General features: G+C 41.5%; 1 protein-coding gene across 1 annotated transcript in view; it reads left to right on the top strand.

The window, feature by feature from the left end:
- Positions 1-22,369, top strand: part of Baz1b (bromodomain adjacent to zinc finger domain 1B) — a 65,187-nt gene that overhangs the window by 30,013 nt on the left and 12,805 nt on the right. Inside the window, exons 7-13 of the mRNA XM_075976987.1 lie at positions 3,103-4,801; positions 7,060-7,198; positions 10,400-10,533; positions 14,544-14,649; positions 16,771-16,869; positions 18,166-18,343; positions 20,010-20,192. Coding sequence (XP_075833102.1) covers positions 3,103-4,801; positions 7,060-7,198; positions 10,400-10,533; positions 14,544-14,649; positions 16,771-16,869; positions 18,166-18,343; positions 20,010-20,192 — 2,538 coding nt within the window. The remainder of the gene's footprint in view (positions 1-3,102; positions 4,802-7,059; positions 7,199-10,399; positions 10,534-14,543; positions 14,650-16,770; positions 16,870-18,165; positions 18,344-20,009; positions 20,193-22,369) is intronic.

The raw sequence follows: 22,369 nt of genomic DNA, 5'->3' as shown, positions 1-22,369 counted from the left end.
CCTGGCCATTCAAGAATGGGAAGTCTCGCCGGGGAGTGATGGCACATGCCTTTAATCCCAGCACTCGGGAGGTAGAGGCAGGCGAATGGATCTTTGTGAATTCCAGGACAGCCTGGTTTACAGAGCGAGTTCCAGGACAGCCAGAGCTGTTACACAAGAGAATCCCTGTCTTGACAAACAAGTAAAAACAAAAATGAATGGGAAGTCTCTTAGGTTGTGCTCATGCGGAGCTGCTTCCTAGAGTGAAAGTTCTCATTTGTCGTTTTCCTGTTAGCTAAAAGGAGCTGCTGTTTGTATCTTAACAGTCAACTCCATTATTTTGACTTGTTTTGGGTTTTTTGTTTTCAAACATGATTTCATATAGCCCAGGCTGACCTTGAACTCCTAACCCTCCTGCCCCTGTCTGTGCTGAAATTGCAGGCTTGTACATTTCACACCTTACTTAAAATTACATTTTTTAGAATATTATGATCGGTTACAAATTTCCAATACATATTTAAATAGAAACTCCTGGTGTGACCAGTGGGCCAGGTTATTTTTTCTTTTCTTTTCTTTTTTTTTTTTTTGGTTTTTCGAGACAGGGTTTCTCTGTGGTTTTGGAGCTTGTCCTGGAACTAGCTCTTGTAGACCAGGCTGAATGGGCCAGGTTCTAAACTCTTAAGTCTATTTGGTTTGTGTTTGAAACTGACACTATAGCATAGTCTGACTGAATATGAGGAAATCCCAATTTCCCAACTGTTAGAATTCCAGGTGTGTGGTGTAGTTCCTCTACCTGTCCCACCTTTTTGTTTCATTTCTGATGTAGTGTCTCATACTGTAGTCCTAGCTGACCTCAGACTCATACATGACAGTCTTTCAACCTTGGCCTCTGGAGTGCTTGGATTATAGGTGTAAGCAACCATGCCAGACTCCTCTTACGTAATTCTGTGTGAGGGAAATGAGGCATGCACTCCTGAGGAGTCAGAAGAGGCGAGTGTAGTAGTGGGAAGGGTGTACTTGAAGGGCATGTACTGTGAGTGTGGGGCCAGCTCGGGTCTCTTGGTGTGCCGGCGATGGATTTGTTTTTGTTCTAACCATGTTTACGATGAACATGAACAGCCAGGGGCAGAGCAAAGTGGAGTTTTTCAAGTAAATACAGAATATGAAGGAAATTGTAGGTTTATGTGAGCTGGATTGTAATGACTGCCTAAAATTAAATTGAGGTGAAGAGTGGAAGCCAGCCATGGTGGTCCATTCTCTGAGTCCCATCTACTGCTCAGGCTTGCTTAGGATCATGGCTTGAGTCCAGAGACCTGAGGCCATCCTGGGCACTATAATAAGATCTTATCCTTTTTATTTATTTGTGGAGTTATTTGTTTTTTTTCAGACAGGGTCTCACTGTGTAGCCCTAGCTGTCCTGAAACTTGTGAATCCTTATGCCTCTATCCTGAGTGCTAGGATCATAGGTGTGAGCCACCATGCCTGGCACTGACACCACATCTCTTTAAACCAACAGGTTAGGATGTTGAAAATGTGATAAAATGAGTGGATTTATGGTCTTGTGATATTGCAAGATTATAGACTAGGGTGCCAGAGAGAATGAATCAGGGACATTCGAACATGATTAACAGGACTGGCAATAGAGCTCAGTAGGTAAAGATACTTGTGGCCAAGGCCAACCATCTTAATCCAATTCCTGTGACCCACGTGGTGGGAAGAAAGAACCAGCTCTGCATTTTCATCTGACCTCTACACACCCAACTTGGCATGTACATGTCACCCCCCAAAACACAGGATGAATATGAAATGTAATCAGATTTTTAAAGAACTGTATATAAAAGAAATGAGAAGTTATAGAGCTTGTAGATGTAGTCATAGAAGTGAGTTTTCTCATGGGAAAAGGCAAGAAAGAGTTTATAAAACCAGGAAACAAGGTCAGGAGAGTTCTTTATCTGAACAGTGTTATCTATTGTTTGGCATTCTTACGTTTTCACAGTAACATATGCCTCTGGGTTGAGACAAATGATTTAGGTAGTATATTCTACTTAAAGCACAAACTATTGAAGCTGAAACATAAAATCAAAGGATGAAGATATAACTGTTTCAAGAACAGGACTACGCCCTCCAACATCCCATTTTCAGGGATGGAATACAGGCTCTTACGTGGTAAGCAAGTGAGCCACACTGAGCCACACCCCCACCCCTCACTGGGGGATTCTAGGCAGGTGCTCTACCACTGAGCCACACCCCAGCCCCTCACAGGGGGATTCTAGGCAGGTGCTCTACCACTGAGCCACACCCCAGCCCCTCACTGGGGGATTCTAGGCAGGTGCTCTACCACTGAGCCACACCCCAGCCCCTCACTGGGGGATTCTAGGTAGGGGCTCTACCATTGAATCATGTCCCTAGGTTGAGAGTACTGTTTTGTTTTTTAGTTCTCTAATATATTACATCTGACTGCACTTTCCTTTCCTCTTCTCTGCCCAGTGCCTCTCCTCTCCCAGAGTAGTACTTCTTAAAGTCTTGAGATGCTGCTGTTTTCTGGGTCATTTATTTTCTGATCTGAGGTTCATGGATAGACTTTGGAGATTGTATGCATAGTTTTTGTGTATTGTTACAGCTGGAGAAAGTATTCATAGATTTTATTAAAATCTTTGAGAACCACTAATGCATATGTAAACAAAGAGCTAGTTGTGTAAAGCATCTGATGTCAAAGGATGATGGGCTTTTGTTGCAAGGCTGAAGGTGGATCCCAATTCCTCATATAAACTAGGAAAGCATCCTATCACTGAACTGTGCAGCTTCCCAGTGTACATTTTGAGTGATAGGGAACATTGAGACAGAATCTGATGTGAGTTAGGCTGGCCTCATACTTGGTATGTAACAGACAGACCTCAAACTTCTGATTCTCTTGCTTCCACTGCCTACATTTGGGATTATAGATATGACTCCATGACATCAGCAGAGTATAGTTTTGTTTTGAGACATGGTGTCACTGTGGTGTAGCCCTGGATGTGGAGCTTCTTCCGTGTATGGTGGGGAAGAGCACCACTACAGTGCTTAGATGTTGCTTGCTGCACTTAGATTTTTAACAGTAATTTTGCTCCTGTTCTTAAATTTTAGTACATGACTCTCAATCCCTCTACCAAGAGGAGGAATAATGGATCTCCAGACAGGAAACCCTCAAAGAAACCTAAAAGAGACAATTCTTCTCTAAGTTCCCCACTAAACCCTAAGCTATGGTGCCATGTGCACTTGGAGAAGTCGTTAAATGGCCAACCACTGAAAGTGAAGAACTCAAAGAATTCCAAGTCTCCAGAAGAGCATTTGGAAGAGGTGATGAAAATTATGTCCCCCAACAAACTACACAGCTTTCACATTCCTAAGAAAGGCCCATCCACCAAGAAGCCAGGGAAGCACAGCGACAAACCTTTGAAGGCCAGGGGCAGAAGCAAAGGCATCTTGAATGGACAGAAATCCACAGGCAGTTCCAAATCACCCAGCAAGTGTGTGAAGACTCCCAAGACCAAAATGAAACAGATGACTTTGTTGGATATGGCCAAAGGGACCCAGAAGATGACTCGAGCCCCCCGGAGTTCTGGGGGTGTACCAAGGTCTTCGGGTAAACCTCATAAACACCTGCCTCCTGCTGCCCTGCATCTGATTGCCTATTACAAAGAAAATAAAGACAAAGAGGACAAGAAGAGTGCCCTGTCCTGCGTTATCTCCAAAACAGCACGCATCCTCTCCAATGAAGATAGAGCCCGTCTTCCAGAAGAGTTACGGACTCTTGTGCAGAAACGCTACGAGCTCCTGGAACATAAAAAGAGGTGGGCTTCTATGTCTGAAGAGCAACGAAAGGAATATTTGAAAAAGAAACGGCAGGAGCTAAAAGAGAGGTTGCGGGAAAAAGCCAAGGAACGGAGAGAGAAAGAAATGCTGGAGAAGTTAGAAAAGCAGAAACGGTATGAGGACCAGGAGTTAGGCGGCAGAAACCTCCCAACATTTAGGCTGGTAGATACTCCTGAAGGGCTGCCCAACACCCTTTTTGGGGATGTAGCCCTGGTGGTGGAGTTCCTGAGCTGTTACTCTGGGTTGCTCTTACCTGATGCTCAATACCCCATCACTGCTGTGTCCCTAATGGAAGCCTTGAGTGCAGATAAAGGTGGTTTTTTGTACTTGAACAGAGTGCTGGTCATTCTGCTGCAGACCTTACTTCAGGATGAGATTGCTGAAGACTATGGAGAACTGGGGATGAAGCTGTCAGAAATCCCCCTCACTTTGCATTCTGTCTCAGAGCTGGTTCGGCTCTGCTTGCGCAGGTGTGATGTCCAGGAGGACAGTGAGGGCTCAGAAACAGATGACAATAAAGATTCCTCACCATTTGAGGACAGTGAGGTGCAAGATGAGTTCCTCGAGAAGCTCGAGACCTCAGAATTCTTTGAGCTGACATCAGAAGAGAAGCTACGGATATTGACAGCTCTCTGCCACCGGATCCTCATGACATACTCTGTCCAAGACCACATGGAGACAAGACAGCAGATGTCTGCAGAGTTGTGGAAGGAGCGTCTCGCTGTGCTGAAGGAGGAGAATGATAAGAAGAGAGCAGAGAAACAAAGAAGGAAAGAGATGGAAGCCAGAAATAAAGAAAATGGCAAAGAAGAGAATGGGCTAGGCAAAATGGACAGGAAAAAAGAAATTGTGAAGGTTGAGCATCAAGTCGAAATGGAAGCAGATGACATGATCAGTGCTGTCAAAAGCAGAAGGCTGCTTAGCATGCAAGCTAAGAGGAAGCGGGAAATCCAGGAGAGAGAAACAAAAGGTAAAATTTGTACTGAGAGGTTTAGAAAAGCCCTTTTGTGGGTAGGAGAACAGAAAGTACTAGAATAATGGTAGGGTATCTGTCACAACTGTTAACTTATTCTGTAGGGTATCTGTCACAACTATTAACTTATTCTGTGTACATTAACCTAGCACTCCATAAGATATTCTTGTTTTCTCATAATTTTGAGACAAACTCTTATTACCTTAGGCTTTCCTGAAACTTATTCTCTGGCTTAAGTTGGCCTTACATCCATCCTCCTGTCTCAACATCCAGAACGTTAGGATTATAGGCATGAGCCTCTGTTCTTAGCTGAGTGTCTTTGTACAGTTGCATATAATTGCGCTCGTGTGTGTGTGCGCATGTGCTTGTGCACACTGGAAAAATAGCTCAGCAGTTAAGAGCACTGGCTATTTTTCCAGAGAACCTTCGTTCAATTTCCAGCACCCACATGGAGGCTCACAACTAATTCCAGAGGATCCAACACCCCCTCCACAGTCATGCAAGTGGTACATAGACATACATGCAGCCAAAACACTCACAATAGTTATCAAATAAATAAGTAATTGGGGGCGGTTCTAGAGATGGCAATAAACCGTGTAATAATAACCATACATAAATAATATTTTGCGGTACTCAAGGAAATCCCTCTGCCCTGGCGTTGCATATGTGCACAAGAGCATTTTTTTTGAAAGGTTCATCTGTGTTGTAGCATGTAACACAGTACATTACTTAAAAGAAGCCAGGGCATAAAAGACAATCCCAGAAGGAACCTTGAAAGTCATACCTTGTTCTTAGCCCCTAACAACTACTGATCTCTAGATTTATGTATTCTCTACATTTCATTTAAATATGGGCCTGTGAAAGAACTCAGTGCCAGTTGCTGCCATGATTAGCAGCATGAGCTTGCAAAATTCTGGGACCGACATGGCAGAAGGAGAGAACTAACTCCCACAGGTTGTTCTTTGACCTTCACACAACACAGGATAAATTTATTTATTTATTTGGTAGGATTTCCCTGTGTAACCCTAGCTGTCCTGGACCTAGCTCCGTAGATCAGACCGGCCTTGAACTCTTGACTGCCTCTTCCTCCAAGTGCTGGGATTAAAGAAAATAAAAGTAGTGTGGTGGTAGTGTAGCATGCCTTTGAACTCGGTGGGTTGGGGGCAGAGTCAAGCAGATCTCTAAATTTGAGACCAACTTGATCTACATATTGAGTTCCAGGATAGCTAGAGCTACATAGAGAATCCCTGTCTGGAGAAACCAAATAAGGGGGTGGGAGAAGTAGGCACAGTTGCATACATGTTTAATTTCCGCTCTCAAGAATAAGATCTCGGGAGCTGGAGAGATGGCTCAGTGGTTAAGAGCATTGCCTGCTCTTCCAAAGGTCCTGAGTTCAATTCCCGGCAACCACATGGTGGCTCACAACCATCTGTAATGAAGTCTGGTGCCTTCTTCTGGCCTGCAGACATACACGCAGACAGAATATTGTACACATAATAAATAAATATTTAAAAAAAAAAAGAATAATATCTCCAAGAGTTCAGACCAACCAGGGGTATGTAGTGAGATCTTGTCTGAAAAACGGAAAAGGCATGAGCTTTCTGATTAGCCAATTGTTAGTTGGTACAATATTGTGTGTGTGTTGTTTGGATTTGACTGCTTGGCAAACACTAGCACTGTACTACACACCTAGTTCTACAATAACTACTGCATCCCTTTCTCTGTCTTTACTTTCTTGATTTTATTTTTTCTTCTATCAGTCATGTTAAGGCAACAGCTATGATGGCACACACCTTTAATCCTAGGAGGCAGAGGCAGATAGACTTCTGAGTGTAAAGGCCAACCTGGTCTATATAGCAAGTTTCAGGCCAGCTAAAGCAACATACATACATATTAAAGACAGATTGCTGTCAGGTTCTTTTTGGTCAAAATATTTCTTTTGGCAGTGTTCGGGGATGTGGGTTGGTTTAGGAACTCCCTCTATAGACCAGGATAGCCTTGCTCACAGAGTTCACTTACCTCCTCTGGGTATAAAGGCATATGCCACCACATTCAGCTTGACTGAAATATTTTCTTCTTAATTCATCCCCATCTGTTTAAGGATCCTATGGCAATGAGGGGTGTAACCTTGTGAAGATGTAAGGATTATAGGAGGATCATAGATGAGAGTTCAACTTTAGATGGCAAAAGAAGAAAGGAAGGTCTAGTAAAGATATACTTCATACAGGCATTTCTTGGTTTCTAATCTTTACCAGTGAGATTGGAACGGGAAGCTGAAGAGGAACGAATTCGGAAACACAAGGCGGCTGCTGAGAAGGCTTTCCAGGAAGGGATTGCCAAGGCGAAGCTTGTACTTCGCAGGACGCCTATTGGTACAGACCGCAACCATAACAGGTAAGTTACTTGACCTATTTCTGTGTCTTGTGGGTGGTCATAGTTGTTACTAGTTAGCGAGCTAAGGTGCTAGAAATGAACTGTTCTGCTCAGTTTTCCACTTCTGTTTTTGGGTATGATTGTTTATTGTTCCTTTATTTCCTATTACTGGTGCCAGATGCTAGTTTTACAAAGTTAGGTAAGACAATCTTCCAGGCTCATTGGTAGCTTATGGCAGAGCTCTTGCATAAGCCTTGGGTTCTATTCCCAGTGCTATGGAATTAAAAAAAAAAAAATCTGCTCTGGCCCTTGAAGGTAGCATAGATAGCTAATTTAAATACAGACAAATGTACTGTAATCCTAATACTTCTTTTAAAATGGTTTGATATTTTGGGGCTGCAGAAATGGTTCAGTGATTAAAGCACTTAATGGATTTGGATCTCAGCCCCCACATGGTGTCTCAGGACCATTTGAAACTCTAGTTCCAGGGGATTTGACACCCTCTCTTATAGTATGAGGAGCAGGCAGGCTGTATCCCTCCACCCGGCTAGTTTATACCCAAAATAATTACAGAGAAACTGTATTCATTTAAACACTGCCTGGCAGTTTTAATTAGCTCTAGCTTCTTACTGGCTAACTCTCACATCTTAATTAACCCATTTCTATTAATGTGTGTCGCCACTGGACTGTGGCTTACTGGCATGAGTCTAACCAGTGTCCATCTTGAGCAGGAGAATCATGGTGTCTGCCTCACTTCCCTTCTTCCCAGCATTCTGTTCTGTCCACTCCGCCCACCTAAGGGCTACCCAATCAAAAGGCCAAAGCAGTTTTCTTTATTTAACCAATGAAAGCCACACATAGAAAGAAGAACCTCCTATACCATTTCCCCTTTTTCTGTTTAAACAAAAAAGGCTTTCACTTTAACATAGTAAAAGTATATATAATAAAACAGTTACCAAGCAAGAATTACAGTTACAATATTTATATCTATTTTATCTTTTATCATAATAAAGGAAAACTATAACTATTCTTCAACTCCCATCAAAGACTCCATAAGGATATATTACCTAAGTAAACAGGAAGTATTGTAAGCAACTTCCAAAACTCTAGAAATGACAGAGACATCTCGCTGCCTGGACAGTCACCCAAAGATCTTTTGTACCATTGGGACATCTATCTTCAGTCTACAGGCCCATAGTATCTAGCAGACATTTCCATAAAGCAGGAAATTTCAAAGACAGTTCAGTCACTTTCTTCTATATCCTGCAGAATGTCTTGCAGACTCTTTCATGAATCAGGAACCCTAAAGGAACATCTCACCTTTAGGCAAGTTCAGCTGTCCTCTCTCTGTGGGTTCTTTGTGTCCAGTTAAGCAGTCCAGGCAAGAGCAGTTTCTTGCCCAGATGGCTAACCAACTCCATAAGGAGCTTCTTCGATGCCCATCTTCCTCTTGAAGTAGATTGGTGCTGCCAGGAGCAGACGTGTCTCATTGTCATGAAAAGCCCTAAGTTATTAAAACATTTTAAAAGCCATATTCTGTAGTCTTTGAAATATATGAAGAATACCTATCTGAAATATATCTATACACATGTAGAAAATCTAACTAACATGACTACAAACTTGACTATTATAGATGATTATCCATTAACTTACTTACTAACTATACATTACATTTTTTAAATGAACTACACAATCACAATACCTTAATCAAGATCAGAAATATGCATATAACAAAACTGACCTTAAATTTGTATCAGTAAATCATGATTCATATCAGTGCGAGTTATTCATATCCCCCTTTAAATGTAAAAGAACATTTATAACCAATATTTGGGAATATGGATGTAGTTATTTCTCTCCAAACTGCTTCGTGCTGTATGGGGCGCTGTTAATTAGGTCTTTCATGGTATATCCTGTTTGCTATGTTCCTCTCAGTCAGCAGTTGCGCAAAATAATTTTTTGAGGGTGTTCACAGCAACCTTTCAGGAGGGCGCGGTCTATTATACCATATTGGTCTAGAAGCAATTCTCATCTTCTGTGAAAACAAAAGAAAAACCTTTTTTCCAAAGCATCATATCCTTAGACCCAAATTTTAAAGTCAAGATACCTTTAGAACATATATGCTGGTTTAGCTTAGCAGACCACACAATGAAATGTCTCTGTATTTAGCTCCTTCATAGTCAAAAAATTTAAAGAAAACACAATAATATACAGAATCTAGGCTTTCTCCGAATTTTCCATTTTTACGTGGCTTATTTTCCTTCTTTTAATCTATGACTATCTGTACTCTCTTTAAAGACTTTACCCTTTTTTTAAGCATTAACTTTACTTCATGATTTTTTAATACTCTTTTTCTTCTTTCTCCCAAGCCTACGTATGTCTATCTAATACTGTGACCCATTTAGAGGTCTTTTATGTCTGAATCTGTCCAGTTGTGAATCTGTAATTCTTTACTATCCAGGAGCACTTCTTAAAAACTTAAGATGTGCCGTGTAGGGGTAATAACGGTACTGCCTGTTTTCTGCCCAGTCTAAACCTTAACTACGCTGTTATTATGATAATTATGATAGCTCCTGCCTGAGATCAGCACAGTTCAGCATGGCGGAGCCGGAGCCGCTCCTGCCTCAGCCATTTGGTGCCCCTGAGCCACACGCAGTTCCAGGCATGCAGCAGTCCACATTGCCATCAAGCTCTCTGATCCCAGCGGGTTACCAGTCCCACATATGTACATGAAGGCAAAACCCTGACACAAATAAAGTCATTTTGTTGTTGTTTTGTTTGTTTGTTTTAGAGACAGGGTTTCTCTATAGCTTTGGAGTCTATCTTGGAAGTAGCTCTTGTAGACCAGGCTGGCCTTGAACTCAGAGATCCACCTGCCTCTGCCTCCTGAGTGCTGGGATTAAAGGCATGCGCCACCACCGCCCGGCCATAAAGTCATTTTAAAGTATTTTAAATTCATGCATTGTGTGGAACCTAAAAATACAGAATAGACGTTACAGGAATGACACAGGCATTAGATGAGTTCCAAATGCCAAGGCATCTTTGTTATGTTTTTTTTCTTTATAACTCTCTGTGTCAGATTGTGAGGACGGTGCTGTCAGCTGTATTTCGTGCTCCTCCACCTTGTTAGGCAGTCACTCCAGGAGTAAAGTGACCCAGCCTTCTCTCTGCCCACTGTCTCCCTTGTCATGGATGTTACTAAGTCCTGGTTGTACTTTGTAGATACTGGCTCTTCTCAAATGAAGTCCCAGGATTATTCATTGAAAAGGGCTGGGTGCATAACAGCATCGACTACCGGTTTAAGCATCACCGAAAAGACCACAACAATTCACCTGATGAGGATTACTGTCCCCGCAGTAAGTATATTGTCATCCTTTCACGGGTGGGAGGTGTTTATGTCTAGAATCCATTGAGTAAGTCTGAAGTATGGAGCAGCACAAAGCACTGTGGAGTTCTAGTTTTCGTTTGTCTTCCTGGGAGTTGTGGCCACACCATAGCTCAAGAAAGAGCACGGCATGTTGCTGTCATGGGAAAAGATTTAAATTTCAAATGCTGTTTCTGTTGAATGTATTTTGACCTTCCTCTTTTATAAAGATGAAACGTTTCTGTTTGAAACAGTGTCTTGCTCTATAGTTCAGGCTGTCCTAGAACTATCAAGCCTCTGACCTCAGCTTCTTGAGTGCCAGGATTGCAGGTGTGACCTTCACTCAGGCTTCCTGATATTTTAAGTAGGGACTGTCTGTGGTTTTAACTAACTCATGTAGAATAGAGCCCGAGGCCTGCCTTTTTTACTCTGTCACCTATCCCAGGCACATGTTTTCTTTATTACCACCCTAGCTTCTGGCTCAGCTTGGTAAAGATGAGCGTGTAGAGAGCCTAGTAGTTCCTCGCAAAATGAGAGAAGAGGTGATGCACATGGGTATAGATTTTACAGAAATTGTTTTTATATTTTGTACCTTAGAAGTATCTGTAGAGATGTCAAACCTGGAATTGAGGTAGGAGACTAAGGAATCAGGTATATGCCCTCGTTCTCTGCTTTTTAAAATTAATTATGAAGCCGGGGGGTGGTGGCGCATGCCTCTAATTCCAGCACTCAGGAGGCAGAGGCAGGCGGATCTCTGGGAGTTCGAGGCCAGCCTGGTCTACAAGAGCTAGTTCCGGGGCGGGCACCAAAGCTACAGAGAAACCCTGTCTCGAAAAACCAAAAAATAAAAAAATAAAATAAAATTAATTATGAAACGTGTTTTGTGCAAAGCAAATTTAGGTGTGCTGGGGGGTTGACAGCAAAAAAAAAAAAAAAAAAAGACAAGGTCCTGGATGTCACTTCACTATAATCCTAGTAAGGAGAAAATAGACAATATTTAATTTTAATTAAGTGGCTGCTCATTGTGAAGGTAATCTCAGCACTTAGGAAGGTTGTGAATTTGAGACAACATGGGCTGCATGGTGAGAACCTGTCTAAAACCTGTGGGTGGGTGCAGAAGGTTTACCGAGACTGAGGTACAAAAACATGAATCTATAGTTACCGTTCCTTGGTAGGCTGAAACAGAGGCATAGCTTGAACTCAGAAGTTGAACAGGACAACCACCAAGCAGGAGACCACCCCCTGCTTGGGACCTCAATAACTAGGATGGTTTTGAAGTTTTTTTTAAGATTTTCCAAATGTACCAGGCAGTGATGGCCCATGCCTTTAATCCCAGCACTCCGGAGGCAGAGGCAGAGTCTGTGAGTTGAGGCCATCTTTGTCTACACAAGTTGCAAGACAGCCAGGACTACACAGAGAAACCCTCTCTTGAAAAACTAAAGAACAAAACAGATGTATGTTGCTTGTAACTATGTGTGTTTTGTTTATGTATGTGTGCAAAGTGGTGCAATGTTCATTTGATGCTGGTGGAAGTCAGAAGAGGGCATCAGATTCTCTGGAACTAGAATTACAGATATGTGAGCTTCCTTGTCGGTTCTGGAATTGAAACCCTGGTCCTATGGAAAGGCAGCCAGTGCTCTTAGCCCCTAAGCCCTGATTTTGGACTCTCCTTGTAGCCTAGGACAACCTTGAACTCTTAGTTCTCCTGCCTCTATCTCTCAAGTTTCTGGGATTACAGGCATGTAACATCTTGCCTGATTTTTATTCCCTTTTTGAAATAAAAACGCATTTTTAGAAAATTGACGGATGGGCATGGATTTTACTTGATTTTTTTTTTTTTAATGTCTGTGACTGTTTGGCCTATATGTGTCTGTGCACCACATGTGCACAGGCCTGGTATCCTCTGAGGCCCAGGCACTTGTGAGCAACCCACTCTCCAATAAATAAATATATAGGTGATTTAGAAGCATTTGAAGAGTCACTGATAATATTTTTCATCTGAATGCTGGCTGTGAAGTATATTAATTGATAAAATAAATGATAAGTATAATTTGCATAACTTATATTCTTTCTTCAATGTGTATATGTGTTGAATATGTTCAAAAGGGAAAACTCAGAAGATGCTTTTTTTTTTGTAGTTAAAAGATTCTTTGGACCTTAATAGGAAGTTTGACAGCATTTCCACCTCTGCCCACTAGATGTCAGTAGCCATGTCCAAATATCTTCAATGCCTGCACAAATCCTCTGGCTGGTACCTCCCCTCCCTGTTAAGAGCCATTGGGTTATAATAACCTAATGAAGTTTGCTTCTCAAATATTGTATTTCTCCAAGAAGTTACTTTTATTCTAAAGTAGTGCTTGATTTTAGAAACACTCCTAATGCAAACTTAGTATTCACAGACTTAAGAAAACCAGGCTGGGTGATGGTAGTGCATGCCTTTAATCCCAGCACTCAGGAGGTAGAGGCAGGTGGATCTGAGAGTTTGAGGCCAGTCTGGTCTACAGAGTGAGTTCCAGGACAGGCTCCAAAGCTACATGGAGAAACCCTGTCTTGAAGAAAAACAAAAAAGAAAACCACTAATTTCTTCATATATACCTTTAAGGCTTTTTCATGTTAAATTTTTATATTTATTTTCATTTTTTTAAGACATTGTTTCTTTGTGTAGCCCTGGTTGTTCTGGAACTCACTCTGTAGATCAGACTGACCTTGAACTCTAGGAGATCCACCTGCTTCTGCCTCCTGGGCGCTGGGATTAAAGGTGTGCACCAGCACTGTTGGTTTGTAAATTACTTTAATTATAGATTATATCACCTGCAGAAAATTCTGCTTTTGGTGTACTTTACAAATATGTGAGGGACTGGTGAAGAAGTTAAGCTAGAAAACAGTTGGCTGTGAAGTCAGACCCTTCAGGTATGGGGCTGTAATTGTGCTCAGGTCTGCAGGCCTGGTGGCAGGCACCTCTATGTAGGGCTTATCTTAATTAATAACCTTTTTTGGGGGGGGGGGAGACTGAGTCTCAATATGTAGCCTAGAAGTTGCTGGCCTTGAGCTCACAGAGATCTCCCTGTTTCTGCTTTCCAAGTACTGGAATTAAAGGATGAGCCACCACGTCCTGCAAAAAGAACAATTTCTTTATTTGCTTTGATATGAAGTTAGTCATTTTCATCTTAGCTTTTTTCTTTTTTCTTTTTTTTTGTCTGTATGTAACTTAGGCTGTCTTGGAACTTACTCTGTAGACCAGGCTGGCCTCAAACACACAGAGCTGCACCTTCTTCTACCTCTGAGTACTGGGATAAAGCCGTGTGCCCCCACTGCTTTGAACAATTCAGTTTGTTTAAGGTTTAAACTGTGCAGCTATTTACCTGTAGAGAAGAAGTATAGCTGCTCTTTTTATAACAGAGTTGTATCTTAAAATTTCATTAAAAACTTAATATACTATGTATTGAGATTGCATGTAATCCACCTACCCTACCAGATGTGTAGTTTAGCCCCGTGGTTGCTCTTTGTAGTGTAGAGTGCCAGGCACTACTGTCTACTCTGGCAGAGGCACGGCTGTCTACAATGCCAGCCTTAGAAAAGCCTTGAAAATAGTTTCTAGTAGAAGTATTACTACAAAACGAGCTGGGGACCCTGCATACTACATATATGATATTAATATCTACTATTTTAAAGCATTTTGTTTTGGGGGACTTTGTTTGTTTGGTTTTAACAAGCGGATATTTTATCAAGGTTTAGAATTTCATTTTTCCTCATAATACAGCGTTGTGTATTATGTAATGGTCTTGTATAACATTATGAATACTCATGAATTTGAGAATAGGAGTGTTTTAGGTAGTTCTTAAATTTTATTAACTAAAATTTAACTATTTAGTAAATATAAACATGTTCAGTGATTAATATGTCGCATCTATATATTTTGGGCTGGGCGTGGAGTTTGCTTAGGTTTTTTAAAATGGAGTTGGGTTTTTAATGTATTAAACTTAACGTTTGTGTTTTCCTTAGATAAGAAAGCAAGTCTAGGCAAAAATGCCAGTATGAATGCACACCATGCATCAGCACTAGAAGCTGCTGTGGAGACCACGGTGCCCAAGCAAGGACAGAACCTATGGTAACAGGAACACCCGTTGGCTTGCTCATCCTATTCCTTTCCAGTGTTGATGAAGAAAGTACTCAAAACAGTGACATTAAGAATATTTTGTGTTGCCGGGCGACGGTGGCGCACGCCTTTAATCCCAGCACTCGGGAGGCAGAGGCAGGCGGATCTCTGTGAGTTCGATACCAGCCTGGTCTACAGAGCTAGTTCCAGGACAGGCTCCAAAGAAAACCTGTCTCGAAAAAACCAAAAAAAAAAAAAAAAAAAAAAAAAAAAGAATATTTTGTGTTGCTTAGTTTTTGCACATCAAAGCTTACTGTTGGGCAAGGGTGTGGCTCAGGAGACTGCTTGCCTAGCTTGAGTTGCATCCTCCAGCAGCTCATAAACTGTGTATGGTGGTACATTCCTATAATCTCAGCACTCAGGAGATCTTAGCAGGAGGATCAAGAATTTAAGGCCAGCCTGGGCTACATTGAGACCCTATCTCAAAAGAAAAAAATCAAAAAACCTCACTGTTTTAAAACCAGATGTGATCTTTTGGTAACCAGCTATTTTTCTCAAAGTTTAGGATTTCATTTTCTCTTTTCCAAAAACAGTTTTGGGGGGGGGGGGGAGGCTTATTTTACCTTATAGGTTACAGTCCATCCTCCAGGGAAGCCAGGGCAGGAGCTTGTGGCAGGAGTCACAGAAGGATAGTGTTTACTGGTTGCTCCCAGCTTCACTTTGAGCTGCCTTTCTTTCCACCTGCATGCGATGGTACTGTTCACAGTGGGATATATATTCCTCCTATATATATCAATTAGCAATCAAGAAAATGCCACACAGACATGTCCACATGCCTATCTGATGGAAGCAATTCCTCAACTGAGGGTCCCTTTTCCCTGTTGTGTCCAATTAACAACCTAGATTAGCTAACATACCCCTTTATAATATAATTTTGTGTATTTTGAGCTGGATTCACTGCTGATTCTTTGGGGGGGGGGCACAGTTTTGAGACAGAGTTTCTCGGTAGCTTTGGGACCTGTAGACCAGGCTAGCCTAGAACTCACAGAGATCTGCCTGCCTCTACCTCCCACGTGCTGGAATTAAAAGCATGTGCCACCACCGCCTGACTCACCCCTTATTCTTGAGACACAGAGTCTTACACTATTATAGCTCAGGCCAGTCTGGAACTCAACTCTGTAACCCAGGTTAGCATTGAGCTCACTCTACCTGCTGTAGCAGGAATCCCAAATGCTAGGATTACAGGCATGCACCAAGTCTGTTGTACAGCACATCTTATGTAGCATCCTGTTTTGGTTCATAAATATGAAGTATTTTGATTTGGTGATTGATTATACTTTAAAAACCATGTATAAAGTAAAATTAAGTTGGGGCTGGAGAGATGACTCAGGTTAAGAGCACTGACTACTCTTTCAGAGGTTCTGAGTTCAATTCCCAGCAACCACATGGTGACTCACAACCATCTGTAATGAGATCTGGTGCCCTCTTATGGCATGTACATGCCAGCAGAACATTTTATGCATATAAATAAATAAAATTTTAAGACACATACAGTCATTAAGTAAATTTTACTCAATTGAAAATAATTTTTAAATACTGTTGGTCTCTGTACAGTTCTGCTTTAGGCAAAGAACTAGATTTTGAGAAGGTCTTTGCTACTTTTGATTGCATAAAATATGCTTGATTGCATAAAATATCAATATCTTTAGCATTTTTAGTCTGAGGTATAAAGTTTACTTTTTGAAGTTGTATGGGGCATGTTTTCTACTGCCTTTATAAAGTCTGTCTCTGGTAGTGGTGGCACACACTTTTAATCCCAGCACATAAGAGGTAGAGGCAGGGAGTTTGAGGCTAGCCTGGTCTACAGAGCAAATTCCAGGACAGCTATGGCTATACAGGGAAACCTTAGCTCAGAAAAAAAGGAACAGATGTCTGTATTGTATCAGGAGTTCTTGGCTCCTCCCATAACTGAAAATAAAGGTAATATTAGGCCTCATGGGAATAGTAAATGGTAGGCTTAGATTGAAAACAGTCTAAAATTCTGCATTTCACACTCACTGTTATCCTGAGACTACATATACTGTTTGATTTTAATTGTTTTTCCAACTTGTAATTTTTGTTTTGCTTCTACAGGTTCTTATGTGATAGTCAGAAGGAACTGGATGAACTGCTAAATTGCCTTCATCCTCAGGGAATAAGAGAAAGTCAGCTCAAAGAGAGACTGGAGAAAAGGTAAGGGTTTCTTCTTGTTGCTCACATCTTCTAAGTGTAAACGTCAGTATCTGAGCAATGTAGTTTTGAAATAAGTTCCCTATGTAGACCAGACTGACTTCCAACTCAGAGAGATCTGCCTACCTCTGCCTCTCTAGTACCGGGACTAAAAGTGCGCGTCATGATACCCAACCAGATGTTTTTTGGTTTGAGCTTATTTGCATGCTTTCTTTGTTGTGTTTTGTTTGTTTTTTAATTTATTGATATTGTGAATATAAGTGTTTTGTCTGCATGTATGTCTGTACCATGTGTGTGCAGTGTCCTGGAAGGCCAGAAGAGGGTGGGGATCTCCTGGGACTGGAGTTTAAGATGGTTGTGAGCTACTGTGTAGATGTTTGGCAATCAAAACTGGGGTTCTCTAGAAGAGCAACCAGTATTCTTAACAGCTAAGCCATCTCTCCAGCCTCAACTTGCATGCTTGTTTGAAAGAGGGTCTTATATCCAGATTGGCCTTGAACTCACTATAGTCAAGATGACAACTTTTAACCCTCCTGCCTCTACCTTGTATATGATGGTGTAGTTCTCAAGGAGCTTTTGCCTAGAGTGGGGTACAACTATAGCTGGCTTTTTGCTGATAATCTATTAAAGTAAAGTCATAAAAATAAAGTCTATAACTCTGCTGTTGACATAACTTGTAATCTTTTTTAGCATCATGTTTATTTGGAAAAATACACATTTAAGTCATACATGATCCAGGGTAGCATAATTGCTCTTTGACTAGTGTGTGCCTTTCACCAAGCCGTGAGCCATTTTATTTACACAGTATTGGGAAAATGTTTTCCTGTCTGAATTAGCGTTTAAAACTGATCTGTCAATATTCATGATAGACCAAAGGTTAGAAGTACCATAACTGATGTCTATCTGCAGAAAGACAAAATGTGACATGTCCAAGCAGCATATCACGCAGGAGAAGGGTTGAAAGCTGGAGAGATGGTTGTGTAGAACACAAGAGATGGTTGTGCAGAACATATACAGACAAAAGACCCATAAACATAAAAAAAAATAGCTAAGAGTGAAGCACTAGTTTGTACTGCCACCTGGGTATCAGAATATTATACTGTGCACTGAAACATTGTACTAAGCAAAAGAAGCCAGACACAAAAAGCTGCATATTGTATGATTCTGTTTGTGTGAAACATTAATATCCAATATATGATAACACAGAAACTGAGTGCCAGTTATATAGCTGCTGGGGAATGCAGAAGTACCTCTGAAAGTTTCTGTACTTCTCCTTTTTCCTTATTCCAACTCTTGTAGGTACCAAGAAATTACTCACTCCATTTATCTGGCTCGGAAGCCAAATTTGGGTTTAAAATCTTGTGACGGCAACCAGGAGCTCTTGAACTTCCTGCGGAGTGATCTTATTGAAGTGGCAACAAGGCTGCAGAAAGGAGGACTTGGCTACATGGAGGGAACATCAGAGTTTGAAGCCCGGGTAAGAGGGCAAGAAAGTACTCATGAAAGCTGCTGCTTTAGAAGCTCATTTTGGAGTCATTTCCTGAGCTGGTGTCTTACCTGTTTGGATTTGTTTTATATATATGTGGGACCAAAAGTTTATGTAACTTTTTTTGTTTTCATCAGGCAGGGTTTACTATGTGGCCCTGACTAGAACTCACTGTGTAAGATCAGGCTGGCCTCAAACACAGTAATTTAACTCTGCTTTCTGAGTAGTAAAAGTATACACCACTATGTCTGATTATATTGGTATGCCTTGTGTAACCGACAAGATAGTAGTACACAGTGTTTAAGAATACAATTTTATGTCCAGGCCGTGGTGGCAGAGGTGGGCAGATCTCTGAATTCAAGGCCAGCCTGGTCTACATAGCGAGTTCGAGGACAGGCTCCAAAAGCTACAGAAAGAAACCCTGTATCAAAGAAATTCACATACACACACAATTTTACGAGCCAATGGGGTAGCTCAGTGATAAAGAGCACATACTGCCCTTGTAGAGCCTCATGTTCACTTTCCAGCACCCATGTCCAGCTTCCTGTACCTCCAGCTCTAGAGAATCAGACACCTTTGACCTCGTTGGCAATTGCACTCTTGTGCATACTCCAAGCAGACACATATGTATAATTAAAAATAAAATAAATCTTTATAAAAATGTAAGCCAAACATGCCTTTAATCCCAGCACTTGCTAGGCAGAGGCAAGCAGGTCTTTTGGAGGCCAGCCTGGCTAAATAGTGAGTTCAAGCCAGCTAGGATTACCTAGTGAGACCCTGCAACAAAAAAACTTTTTAAAATATTTATTTATTTGCTCCTTTTCTTTTCAGACAGTGTGTTACTGTGTAGCCTTGGCTGGCTGGTCAAGAACTTGACATTTTGACCAGCCTGTCCTCCAAATTAAGAAATAGGCCTCCTCTGCCTCCCAAGTGCTAGGATTAAAGACTTGTACCACCACTTCCAGATAAAAAGTTTATCTTCGTTATGTATTGGATATGTGCATATGTGTTCTTGTCCCTGAAGTAAAGGTACTGTATCCCACTAGAGCTAGAGTAACTGGTGATTGTGAACCTCCTGGCATGGGTGCTGGGATCTTGTCCTCTGCAAGAACAGTATGTACTGTTAACTGCTTTGCCATCTCTGCAGCTTCAAAAAGAATATAATTATGATAGTGATTTAGTGCTTGCCTCTTCATCCATCAAATAGACAAAGATTTAATGGAGATGGAAGAGTGAAGCTCAATACCTGATCTCCGCCAGAAAGTAAGGAAAGCTTGAGCCTTCTCAAACTGTCTTTGCTTTCCTTGCCTGTGTTTTATTTCTGATTTTAATTTTGTGGTACCGATGTTTAAACCCACAGCCTCACACATGCCTCGGCCCTCTAGTTTGTTCTGCATGTAGTGGTAATAATTACTGAGTGGAAGGGTTCCTTAGAGGAGGTGGGATTTGGTTGTTCTGGATCCGTTCACTGGGAAGTGGAGGTAGTCGGGTACTGGTAGATACATAGTCCTTTAGCTAAGGCTTGCAGATAATTCATGTTAGGGAATTTATAGACAGACTTCTTTCTTTTTTTTTTTTCTGTTCATCTAGAGAATAGACGGACTTCTTTTTTTGTCTTGTCCTCCTCTCAGACTCATTTTTAAATCCTTTCCTGTAGGTCATTTCCTTAGAGAAGCTGAAAGATTTTGGTGAATGCGTCATTGCCCTTCAGGCTAGTGTCATAAAGAAATTCCTGCAAGGATTTATGGCTCCCAAACAGAAGAAAAGGAAACTTCAAAGTGAAGATTCTACAAAGTCTGAGGAAGTGGATGAAGAGAAAAAAATGGCTGAGGAAGCAAAGGTACTCAGTTACTGGATCTGAGTTGTGGGTCCTTGCTTTAGGGGCCTTACTTACTGTAGGAATGACAAGTAGGGAGGCGGTTATAGCTGTTTGAGTTAAATCACTAATAGATGACTGCACGATGAAAATAGAGTAAGGTAGGAAGTACACTGAACCTGCTTGTCCTTTCACAGTAAACTGTGAAACCCCAGTTCTTTCCTGCAGTGACAGTGTAGCCAGCTGGTTGCTGTGGTTCCTTGTTCTTGCTCAGCTTCACCAGAGAGGTATTGTGCTTATATCATTTCATCACTAACTCAGGAAATATGGGAGTTCCCATAAGGTTTCTACTAAACAGATCTCTTTCATACCTTCTCAGAGCTCAAGATACCTGGTGTGGTATAGCAGCCCTTTAATCCCATCTCTCAGGAGGTGGAAGAAGGCAGGTCTCTGAGTTCAAGGCCAGATCTAGGTAGAGACTCTCCCTCAAAAGGAAAAAAAAAAAAAAGAATCCAAGCCATCATGAGTCTGGGCCCTCTGTGCTGATGGAAAGGAATGGTCCCTAGGATGACTTGTGAGGGGTGCCAGGGTAATCAGAGCTCCCCAGCAATAGGCATGGGAGCTGGGCCTCAAGTTTAGAATGAAGTGAAATTTGTCTTTCTGTCAGGAACAATTCTGATTTTTTGTTTTAGACAGTAGTCTCACTGTGCTGACCTGGAACTCTGTTTTGCTTTGTTCGAGACAGGGTTTCTCTGTGTAGTAGCCCTGGCTGTCCTGATACTCACTTTGTTAGCCAGGCTGGCTTTAAACTCACAAAGATCCATCTGCCTCTTTCTGTGCTAGGATTAAAGGTGTTTGCTGCCATGCCTGGTCTCTTTGCTTTCCTTTTTTTTTTAATTAATCTAATTTATTTTTATTTAAGCTAGGATCTTATGTATCCTCAGCTCCCAAGTGGTGGAATTACAAGGAAGCATCACAACAGCCAGATAGTTTAAGAATAAGTCTACTCTCAGGGGCTACAGAGCTGGCAAGGCAATTGAGAGCATTGTTCTTCCATGGACCTGGGTTCTGTTTCCAGCACCCACATGGTAGCTAGCTTCAGTAGTCTATAACTCCAGTTCCCAAGGATCCAACAAGTCCTCTTGTGTGCATATGTGATTTCAAGCAAAAATATTCAAGAGTAAGTCTACTACTTCTTAAACACCTGTGGAGTTTGTACACAGTTGTGTTTCTCCTTACTTTTCTTAGGCCACAAGAGGTACATGATTCAGAGAGGATCATTTGGGGTAAGGGACTGGTTTACTTCATAGTGGTACTTCTTGCTTATGTCAGTTTTTACTGGAACAATCCTTTTAATGACCTTTAGCAACCAGATAACCTAGGCGATCTCTAAGATAGCTCCTGCCTCAGACTCCCGAGTGCTGAGGTTACAGACCCGAGCCGCCAGACCTGGATCAAATTTCTTTATTATTTTAGTTGTATAAATTTGGAGTACAGTGTGATAAATCAGTCTGTGTGCAGTGTATACAGTGATCAAATCAGAGTAGTCAGTATTTCCTCTCTAAACAGTCTTTAAAGTTCATCGCACTTATTTATGAGGTACGGTTTTGTTAAATGCTACATGGGTTTTGTTTTTAACTCAAGGTGTGTTTGTGTGCCACTGCTAGTGTATGGAGGTCAGAGGACAACTTGAAGGAGTCTGTTCTTTCATCATGTAGGTTTTGAGGATAGAATTCCTGGTGTCAGGCTTGGTTTCAGTCGCCTTTAACCTGTGAGCCATGTTGCCCTTTAACCCAGCTTTGTTGGAAAGACTCTTGGAAAAAACCTCATCTTTCCTTGCTATTTATTTTTCCTGTGGTTGTTTTGTTTTCCCTCTGAGGACCAACAGGTAATTAAGTCCCATTAAGGTCCCTTTGTGTACTAAACCCTGAGCTGAAATAAAATGTAAGCCCTTTATGGGTCCAGACAGTGTAGAAATGGAGAGCTTCTTGAAAAATCAGGCTGCTGCTGAGTGCTTCTGTTGTGTTCTCTATTAGCAGTGTCCTGCAGCTCCCACCAAAGGTCAGTTTTGCCACAGCTCAAAATTTTCCACTGTCCTTTGAAAGTTTCCACTTAGCAAGGGCCAGGGATTCCTTGGCTAGTATCGGGCTGGTACATGAGTTTATGGTAGTCTCTCATCTGGGCTCCAGTTTCTTTAGTTC

The sequence above is a fragment of the Microtus pennsylvanicus genome, chromosome 1, assembly GCF_037038515.1.
Source record: "Microtus pennsylvanicus isolate mMicPen1 chromosome 1, mMicPen1.hap1, whole genome shotgun sequence".
Classification (NCBI taxonomy): domain Eukaryota; kingdom Metazoa; phylum Chordata; class Mammalia; order Rodentia; family Cricetidae; genus Microtus; species Microtus pennsylvanicus.
The sequence above is the reverse complement of the archived record's forward strand: the minus strand, read 5'-3'. Positions and strand labels throughout refer to the sequence as shown.